The sequence below is a fragment of the Sinocyclocheilus rhinocerous genome, unplaced genomic scaffold, assembly GCF_001515625.1.
Source record: "Sinocyclocheilus rhinocerous isolate Xijiao unplaced genomic scaffold, SAMN03320098_v1.1 scaffold6010, whole genome shotgun sequence".
NCBI classification, from domain to species: domain Eukaryota; kingdom Metazoa; phylum Chordata; class Actinopteri; order Cypriniformes; family Cyprinidae; genus Sinocyclocheilus; species Sinocyclocheilus rhinocerous.
The window spans coordinates 54,126-64,905 of record NW_015640038.1 but is presented as its reverse complement, the minus strand read 5'-3'; the positions used below and the strand labels follow the sequence as shown (position 1 = coordinate 64,905).

General features: G+C 35.8%; 1 protein-coding gene across 2 annotated transcripts in view; it reads left to right on the top strand.

Moving 5' to 3' along the window:
- LOC107752275 (ubiquitin-like domain-containing CTD phosphatase 1) overlaps positions 1–4,068 on the top strand; it is a 26,973-nt gene extending 22,905 nt beyond the window's left edge. For both annotated transcript variants that reach the window (XM_016568207.1, XM_016568206.1), the window contains exons 11-12: positions 2,254–2,381; positions 3,139–4,068. In XM_016568207.1, coding sequence (XP_016423693.1) covers positions 2,254–2,381; positions 3,139–3,166 — 156 coding nt within the window. In that variant the 3' untranslated portion in view covers positions 3,167–4,068. The remainder of the gene's footprint in view (positions 1–2,253; positions 2,382–3,138) is intronic.
- Positions 4,069–10,780: the final 6,712 nt, after the last annotated feature.

Genomic DNA, 10,780 nt, shown 5'->3' with positions numbered 1-10,780 from the left:
GGGGGGGAGTGCTTGGGGTCCGGGCAAAAGGCCAAACTCGGACCCCTCTCCCCGGACAGAGGGAGTACCCCTGGTTCGGGAGGAATTACCGAGCTCAGAGCCCTCTCCCCGGACAGCACGCCAAATACGCATAACCTTTACTCTGTTTATTATATGCAAGTGCGAACTCGTGTAGCCAGGCTTTGAAAATTAGTGAGGTTGGGGTAATTGAGATAATAGAGATAATTGTGCTATAATAATAGAGATAATTGTGCTATAATAATCTCTACAATTACAACTAAATATATACACTATAAACACTTATATGAAAGATGTTTTCTCTTTTGGAGGGATGATTTAAAATCATACCCTATTTATTGCATCAAAATCTGTTAAAACTTTACTATAGTTAGGGGTGGATAATTTTATCAGCTGTTTATTATTCATGCAACAATACATATTACTGTTACAGTTTTTATTAATAACCATTGCTATATAGATGATAAGTTTGTCTAGTGCTCTTATGAATGTTTTTAGCATGACTTGTGAAAATTTAACTACTGAATTTAACTAATTGATTTTAATTTGATATCTAATTTTAACATCTCATTTAAATTAACTAATTTAACTACTGAATGACATAGCATAGACTTATAGTGTTTGCGTATTTCATTTCATTCTGGAACCTACTTGTTCTACAGATCTGTGTACTAGTGTCAAATGCTACTATTTTGACAGCGTTGATAACGTTTCTGACCGAATGTGCTATCCTGTCAGCAATAACCTGTCCATGGGCTTTTTTGATTACTGTCAGTTTAAGTGCCGGCGACGCAGTGTTGCCAGATATTGCTATTAAAACAAACAAAAACCGAAAAATAAATACAAATAAACCGAAATTATTTCAAATCTTTTCCAAATAAAATAATATAAAGATATCGCTGACCATAAACTTCAACATCCTAGTCACCTTTATTTATATAGCGCTTTTAACAATACAGATTGTGTCAAAGCAACTGAACAACATTAATTAGGTAAATAGTAGGGCTTTATAAGTAATAAGTAAGATTTTAAAATCTATAAGATTTTATCTATACATCCTACTTTATTAACTTTCTTTATTAACTTTCTAAAGTGTCAAATTAAGTGGAAAAGACAAGTCCAAAAAGTTTTATAATAGCTGGATCTGGCAACACGGAGGCTGCGCCCGCACCCTCACTCACAACTTCAAGAAGCCTTGTTCACTCCGGCAGCGTCTCGTAGCAATCATTTTCATACCACGGACGCTAAACATTCTTGCAAACTAAACTGAATTATACATGTCATGCAGACATTCATATGAAGAGTTTAACAGCAAATTAGTCATTCAGAGAACAAATTTTATTTTTGAACATGAGACATTTACCGAGGTCCAGACCTCTGTGACCTCATAGCTGGCTACGGGCCTGGACACAAGCATAGCTACGGAAAGCAAAGGTAGCCTAAAAATAAAATCTTCCGAATTTTAAAAATGTTTTGAGGATTATTGTTTGATTGATTAATGGATCATTTTTCCACTTGGGCGGTGGAGTGGGGTATGAGTGGTTATGAACGAATGAATGAAACGCATTTGTGCGCGTTTCACTCAGTCTCGAATCACGCTCACGGAAAGTGCTTGAGAAACAGTGTCTCTTCCGCGGCTCGGTACGCTTTTCAACTCGTTTTTTTAGTCTCGAGCAAGACCGTACGACATTCACATTACGTGATTTGACAGATTTTTACGTAGAAAGAGCGACAACGCACCGCATTAAAAGAAATGATCATTCATGTTTTCATAACCGCTGGCCAAATTCAAAAACGAAACGAGGAAACGAGCAAGGTAGCCCTACGCAGCTTGCGTATTTTCAAATGGCCAGAGTTTTGAGAAAGCAGCGGACGTGGAGGACTATAATGTAACAAGAGCTCGTTCAAATACTGAGGATGAAAGTAACTCAAAAGTAACTCAAAAGTAGTGTAATGCATTACAATTCAGAGACAGTAATATTGTAATGTAACTAATTACTTTCAAAAGACAGTAACTAGTAATATATAATGTATTACATTTTGGAAGTAACTTGCCCAACACTGAATATCGCGCATATGTAAGTGCCAACTGTGGTGAAGATCTAAGCAAATCAATTATTCCAAACCATTTTAGAATTGTTAAAGAAATACAAATCATGATGCTTCAGAGCATTTTTTTTCTCTCTTCTCCCACCACTCATGTTAATTGTTTCTGTCATTCTGTATTGGTCACAGATCAGACCGTTCATGAAGGCACACTTAAACCGTGAGAAAGACAAAGAACTCTATAAGCTGTCTCTGTATCTGAAGGAGATTGCTAAACTTGATGACTTCTCAGGTCTCAACCACAAGCACTGGGAAAGGTAAAGTGAATAAGATACTATATTCACTTTAATATGAGGAGAGATGAAGAGGGATATAGAGTGCTGATTATAAAGCTACTTGAAATACAAAAATTAATAACTGAATAATAATAATATAAAAATTATTTTACTTTAGCTAGATGTCAAGGCAATTTTTTTATTTTAGTTTAGTTTAAGATGAAGTACTAAAATAACTAAAATTAAGTGCACTAAAACTAAAACAGCTGTGTCTTGACATTGTTCTGACCTGGTTTGAAGCAATTTGGGTAAATGTAAGAGGACGATTTTAAAAGCAGTTGTAAGTACACAATTCCTGCTGCCAGTTGGTGGCACTATGGCTGTGACTCACTTCCTGCTTTTTCCCAGCCCTAATGGCCGACAATTCCAACGTGTGTGCAAAGTTTCAAGAGTTTTTTGAGCATGTTAAAGACCTTCGAAACCTTGAAATAAAAAAAAATCCTTAGGAGAACTGTAGGGCCAATATAGCAACAAAAATTATAATGGGATATCAGTGATACTAAAACAACGCAGGTATGAACTGTGTGCAGCTATGAATGAATTAACACTTAACACTTTTTGTCTCTTCAATGCCATCGTCTCTCACAATAACTTGTCTTTTGAAAAAGTCTCCCAAATTAAGATATGTGACTAATTGTGGTTAATTCTAATTTATTAAGCATATGGTGTAAGTAATTCAATACAAGTGTGTAATAAATTATTTTTACAACCCTAATAATTCTGTCTCTTTGTCCAATAGGTACCTTTCAAAGAAGCAGAATCAATAACATCTTCAGCACTGAGGAGAATCTGCTGTCTAGAAAGATTTGGTGCTGGAAACTCCATCCTTACGAAACAACTGCTGGTCCAAAGATCAGCTTCTCTGTATCTTGCGTTGTTCATCTTGCATCTCTTTATAGTGGTCATTACTGCAGGACAAATGTGATTCTAGCACTTGTATTTCTCAGAACACTGTTTACCTCAACAGGCCAATGAATGCATTCAACAAAATAATAGCATTGACTACATTTAAAACAAGCATGATGCTTCTCTTACATCACTTCCTGCCTGACACATTCTTCTTATAATTAATGTCAACTTTTATTAGGTGGTAACTTGAAAATTATTGTTAACGTCTGATTGAAAGAGCATATAATGCATATGTAATTGTTTTTTGTAAAATCTTAGTTCATGCTTAGCTTTGTGTGAGTGTGTGAGTGAGATCTCGTAGAACTTGAATGCTTACAGGAAGGTGTAATAGATCCGTGTCTTCAGTATGACCAGTATAACTGATCATGTCTTGAAAGAAGCAATAATTCTGGACAACATGATTCTGTCTGAATGGCTCTAAATTCCAAAAAAAGTTTTTATTTCAGACAACAAAAAAGAGGTTAAAATAGATGAACATGCATTTGCATCTTTATCAGCAGATTAAAACAGTTCTCCAAATGAACGATAATGTTTTTTTGTTTTTTTTGTTCTCTAGAGCGGTCACATTATTCTAAGGAGATAAAGAAGTCATATCAAAATAGCCTGGCAGGTTATGATTATTATTATTATTTATTGATTTATTATTTATCTATCAGGTCATAGAATCAAGCTTGTTAATATTTCTCCCCCTTCAGTTTTTGACAGTATGTGTTGACATCAAAGACAGTAGATATTACTTGCGTACAGTGGGGAAAATATTTATTTGATCCATTGCTGATTTTGTAAGTTTGCCCACTTACAAAAAAAATGAAGGGTCTTTAATGTTTATGGTAGGTTTATTTTAACGTATAGAGACAGAATACCAAGCAAAAAATTCCAGAAAAAACATTATATAAAGGTTAGAAATGTATTTGCATTTCAGTGAGTGAAATATGTATTTGATCCCCAAGCAAAACATGTGGTATGTTTTGGGTCATTGTAATCCTTGAAGACTTATCCATGACCCATCTTCAGTGTTCTGGCTGAGGGAAGGTTTTACAGTACATGGCCCCGTCCATTTGCCCCTCAATGCGGTGTCGTTCTGTACCCTTAGCAGAAAAACAGCCCCAAAGCATAATGTTTCCACCTCTGTGCTTGACTGTAGGATAGTGTTTTTGGGGTCATAGTCAGCATTTCTCTCCCTCCAAACACGGCGAGTCGAGTTAATGCCAAGCTCTTTGGTCTTGCCCATGGTGGTGGAGAGGTTGGAATGGAAGATACAGATTGTGTGGACAGGTGTTTTTTATACACCTAAGGAGTGACATTAGGAGTAACTTCTTAAAGTGACAGGACTAATCTGTGTTCCACATGGGCACATAACCATTCTGTGGGAGTCAGGGCCCGTATTTATCAAGCTTCTCAAAGTGCCATTTTAGTCTTAAGTGCTGAGAATTCATTACATTTACTCCTACTTTCAAACTTAAGTATAAAAGCAGGTTATTAAATTTCTTAAAGCTAAGAAACACTCTTACTGTCCCAGTTATTTAAGTCAGCTCGAGAGGTCTCTCAAGTGGTTAGGAATTGCCAGTAGGGGCTTGTGATGGCGCTGAGGAGACAGAGACGTGAGCGAATCTTTCAGGAGAGGAAGAATGTTCTTGAAATGTTTAATGACGAGCAGTTAATCAAACAGTTACATTTCCTCAGTTACTCAAACAGAAATGAGCAAAGAATATTTACATTACCAAAGAACATCATAACTGACTTCAGTCTAGCGCGAGTATTTATATGCTCTTTAAAAACACTCCCGTTATAATCAGTGAAGCTACTTACACTGTATCATTAATAAATCTCTTACCCCTTATTTACACTGCACACGTCTGCGGCGAGTTACAGCTCCGACACGTCCACCGGAGCTGATGACGGCTACTGAGCAGCCGCGCCGCAGCAAGTTTCTGAAGCGGCTCTCCGCGCTGCATCACTAAAGATAGGCGCCTAATATTTTTGACGGATAATAATAATGATAATAATCGTCTTGCTGTCGTCAAAGAAATCAGCAACAGGCGATATCTGACTATCATCGATACACGATACTATCGTCTACCGGCACAACCCTAAATTGAAGGTTGTGATGACGATTCGTTTCCTTACCATAATGTATTCTCTTGAAAATTCTTTATTGTCAAATGTGTGTTGAATGAAAACTCTTATTAGGAATTTAACCATTCAATGTGAATTTATCTGAAAATATTCTTAAATAAGGAAATCTATTCAGTGATTGGTCCATGCATATTTCGTCATCCAAAATCCCGTTTGTGGCACAGCAAAGTGTCGTGAATCAACTCCAAGACTAACACTTAAGCTTTAGTCCTACACTTCGCTTAAATTATGACTGAGATGCTTGATAACTAACTTTTAAGCGCAGCTTTGAACCAAGAAGTTTTTACACTTAAGTCAATTCTTAGCAGCATTCTTTGAGAGTAATTCTCAGAGGCTTGATAAATACGGGCCCAGAATTCTTGCTGGTTGTTAGGGGATCAAATACTTATTTCTCTCACTGAAATGCAAATCAATCTCTAACCTTTATATAATGTGTTTTTTCTGGATTTTTTGGTCTGTATTCTATCTCTATCCATTAAAATAACCCTACCATAAAAATTACAGACCCTTCATTTCTTTGTAAGTGGGCAAACTTACAAAATCAGCAGGGGATCAAATAAATATTTTCCCCACTGTAAACAGTATTGCATTTTGTCTAACTGCATTTCAGCCGGTATTTAAATGTGGGCATCGGATTTATGGATGTAATCTACTTGTAATTTAAACAAAATGGTTTTGACATTGATCCTTACATATATTAACATTAAATACTTCTTTTAAATGAAAGGTTAATGCTTAGTGTTTGAAACGCTGTATTACTAGCACTTATAGTGTTCATTGCCTCTTCATAATTAATCACTTCTTGTATTCCTCATTCACTTAGAATAAAAGCATCTCTAAAATGAATAAATGTAAACTTCGTTCAAGATTTTATATACTTTTTTTCCCTTAAAAATGGGTAAGGATAAAATCCCTTAAAGGCCTAAATTTTAAGATGCTTACATATTGCAAGTCAAAATATGGACTAGGTCTATATACATACTATATAAAAGATAATGTGGTGACACATATAAGGTTCCAATTGTAAACGTAAGTTAACATGACCTAACAATGAAAATACTTCCTAAGCATTTATTACAGATTTTCTTTGGTGCATTTCTTGAATCAGTTCGCACAAACACCACCACAAAATGGATTGCCTGAAAAACCTGTAACTTTCTCAAAATCAAGATTATCTATTAAAAGTAACTATTCATATCAATGGACATAGAGCTATCAGAATGACAAGTCCTTGTTATATTGTTCACGAACAAGATCAAAACTACTTAGCCATGTTTGTCAATATAACAGTCACTGTCAGTATTTCCTGATGTAAATTAAACTATGATTGTGATAAAAAATGCTGCACTTTTCTGTATGGCATATACCATTTCCAAAAGTACAAATTTACTTATTACTGTATGAGGAATATTGATTGCAAAATACTAGACAGGATGATTTTACAGGTGGTCCGATAACAAAATTACAGTACAATGTCAGGTCAAGTCACCTTTATATAGCGCTTTATACAACACAAATTGTGTCAAAGCAGCTTTACAGTGTTAAACAGGAAAATGGTGTGTCAGTAATGCAAGAGGATAATAACAGTCAGTTTTTCAGTTAAAGTCAGTTCATTGCTGATTCAGTAGTGTCATCATTCAGGGGTGCGTTTCCCAAAAGCATCGTTAGCTAACTATGGTCTATGAACTCTATTGGTGACGACGGAACTTGTGACCATAGTTGCTTTTGGGAAATGCACCCCAGCTCAGTTCAGTTCAGTTCTCTTGAAATAGTGTCTGTGCAAAGTCAGCAATGTTGCCAGAAATTAAGTGTCCCCAACTAAGCAAGCCAAAGGCGCTAGTGGCAAGGAACCAAAACTCCATCGGTGACATATGGACAAAAAGTCGGGAGGCTCCTCTAGCTAGATGGAACCATCATGGTGTGATTTAAAGTCCCAATGAAATCCAAAGTTTTTTGGCTTTTAGTATGAATATGTTAGCCTTAAGGTTATCTATAGGTGCATCTCAAAAAATTAGACTATCGTGAAAAAGGTTTTTTTTTTTCTAACATTTCAAAAAGTGAAACTTTCATATATTCTAGATTCATTACATGTAAAGTAAAATATTTCAAAAGTTTTTTTACAGCTCATGAAAGTCAAAAATCCAGTATCTCGAAATAATATTTACATTTGAGCTTCATTAAAGTCCCCCTGTAGAGAAAATCAAGTTTTTTTATGTTGTTTATTTGTCTACGTAGTCTTTATAATTTGCTTTTAGACAAACCATGTGCCAATCCATTAATCAACACCATTGCTGAGTGTTTTCTCCTTAAAACTGTAGTATCCTGAAGGCAGGCCCAGAAACGCGGTTTGAAACCGTCCTCGGTTTGCTAAGTCACAAAATTCAATAACCAATCACGTCAAGGGATAGATTCCTAGCATATCCCTCTCTCCATTTATACAAACGCGGCGCGCATAGAGATCATAGCATAGAGACCGCATGAAAAATATTCCAATAGGATTACCAGCACAAAACCAAAAGTAAAATAGAGCAAAAAACCCATAAAGCCATGGTTTAACGTGAATTTAGAACCGCTAACTTGAATAATAACCCGTGGCAACAGTGTAAAAGTAGCCCGGAGTCAGACCCACCTCTCCTGCATTGGTGGCCGCACTTCACTCGCATATGCTTGCGGTCACGAATTAAGAATCACAAACTTGGCTGAGTCTTCAAGGCATTTTGAGGACATATCATCAACAAGTAAATAACTTTAACGACTGTTACCGTATCCACTGTAGTTGTCTGCTAGTAAAAAACAGTTTTATCAGTCATAATCCATGGCTCAGGAGGCCCTGGCTGGTGTGACTGGGTGGAGGCGGGGCTAATTTGCATATTCATAGATCCGCGTATAGTAAATGAGGCAAGGATGTAGAGTTACATTCAAGCTAATTTAAGGCATGAGAAAATTTGCACAAGAAAAAAACATTTAAATATGTAATTTTGATGATCAAAGAGAAGTTTTAAGAGATAACATGTCTGACTTCAGGGGCACTTTAAATGACCATCACTACAGTATAAATTCCGGGTATCTCTTGTTCTTTGAAACCACAATTATGGGGAAGACTGCTAACTTGGTCCAGAAGACAATTATTGACACCCTACACAAAGAGGATACATCACAGAAGGTCATTACTGAAAGGGGTGGCTGTTGTTTACAGAGTGCTGTATCAAAGCATATTAAATGCAAAGTTGACTGGAAGGAAGAAATTGGGTAGGAAAAGGTGCACAAGCAACAGGGATGATCGCAAGCAATACTGGCAAGCAAAGGCAATTCAAACACTTGGGAGAGCTTCACAAGGAGTGGACTGAAGCTGAAGTCCGTGCATCAAGTGTCACTATGCTCAGATGTCTTCATGAAAAGGGTTACGCCTAACAGCAGACATACATCGGGCTGATGTCGACTCGACATACAAAGTTCCATCGGTACGATGTAGCTCAGGGAGCGTTTGCACCCAGATTTGAAGACTACAGTAAGATTTAACTTCTACTGTTAATAAGATTTTGGTAGGCTACTATTAGATGGATAGCCTAAATGTCCTAATTCAGATGGGCTACCTGTTTTTTTTTTTTTTAATGGTATATCAAAAAGGGTATTTTTTTTAAATGTGATTGTTGGTACATTTTACCAGTCTTTACCATATTTTCAAAACAAAAATTTAAATAGGAAAAATATGCAATATGAAAATAATTGAAGACAAAATGTGTTTTACTGAGAAAAAACAAGATTTGATTTTTAAAAAGCCTTTTTCCAAAAGGTACATCTGGAAAAAGGGGGGTCGTCTTATAATCAGGGTTGTCTTATATTCGGGCCAATATGGTAATATGCGCACATCCAAAAACTTTAGGCAGGTGCTCAATCACATCACAACAAAAATCGGCACACTGCCACTAATACTCTTAAAATTCAATTTATTGATGAAGTGTTTCATGTGATCCCTTAGTAAATTTGTCCTCATTATTTTGGGAACGGGCAGTCTCTTTATGGACTTCACATGCCACAGTATCAATTAAGTGGGTGGAACATCATAACTGTAATTTACACTACCGTTCAAAAGTTTGGGGTCAGTAAGATTGTTTTACATCTTTGAAAGAAGTCTCTTCTGCTCACCAAGAGATTTATTTGATCACAATGAAGTAAAAACAGTAATATTGTGAAATTATTATAATTGAACAGTTTTCTATGTGAATATATTGTGAAATGTAATTTATTTCTGTGATCTAAGCTGAATTTTCATTACTCCAGTCTTCAGTGTCATTCTGATATGCTGATTTGCTGCTCAAGAAACATTTCTGATTATTATCAATGTCTTATCAATTATCAAAAGTTTGAGCAAACATTTCTGTTTCAAATAAACGCTGTACTGTTTTAAAACTTTTTATTCATCAACGAATCCTGAAAAAATGAAGCAGCACAGCTGGTTTCAACATTGATAATAATCAGAAATGTTTCTTGAGCAGCAAATCAGCATACTGTATTGGAATGATTTCTGAAGGATCATGTGACACTGAAGACTGGAGTAATGATGCTGAAAATTCAGCTTTACTATCACAGGAATAAATTACTTCCTAAATATATTTAAATAGAAAACAGTTATTTTAAATAGTAGTAAATTGTATTCATTTCATACATTAAACTGTGGTGGGCATAAGAGACTTTCAAATACTAAAAAAAAAAAAAAAAATCATTTTCAAACTTAAAAACAATCAAAAACAAATCAAACTTCTGAAACAGTAGTGTATGTTTGAGATTTTACTTACTAGTTCTACGTTTTATAGCAGCTTGGAGATGTTGTCTGACAGGAGGTTCACTCCGACTCTGCTGGGGTGCAGCAGGCCATCAGCATTGAAGAATCTATGAGACAAAACCTTTACAGATCTATCAAAAACTCATAAACACACAAAGATAAAATGATTAAAATCCCAAAGTTTCATAAACAAGAGCTCAATCTATAGAGTTAGCCTACCTGAAAACTGCTAAGATGCTAACAGACTTTTTCAAAGACACTAAACCATTTCTATAAAATAAATATTCAATAGACACATGTCAGTTACAAGTAAGAAATGTGTCAGGAATGTTTGTATGTAATATTTGTGTGATTTTAGGGACTAAACTTACCTGAAAGCAGTACAAACCGCAGCAAGAGGCGGAGTTTTACTGCTTGCCAGTTGTTGTGTTGACGCCCCGTTTCCATGGCAACTCTGCTCCCCGCTCGTGCAGAGCTCAACTCACACACAGCATTTACACAAATAAACATCTGGAATTAAAATATTACATTAATAAATTACAGCCTCATTCTT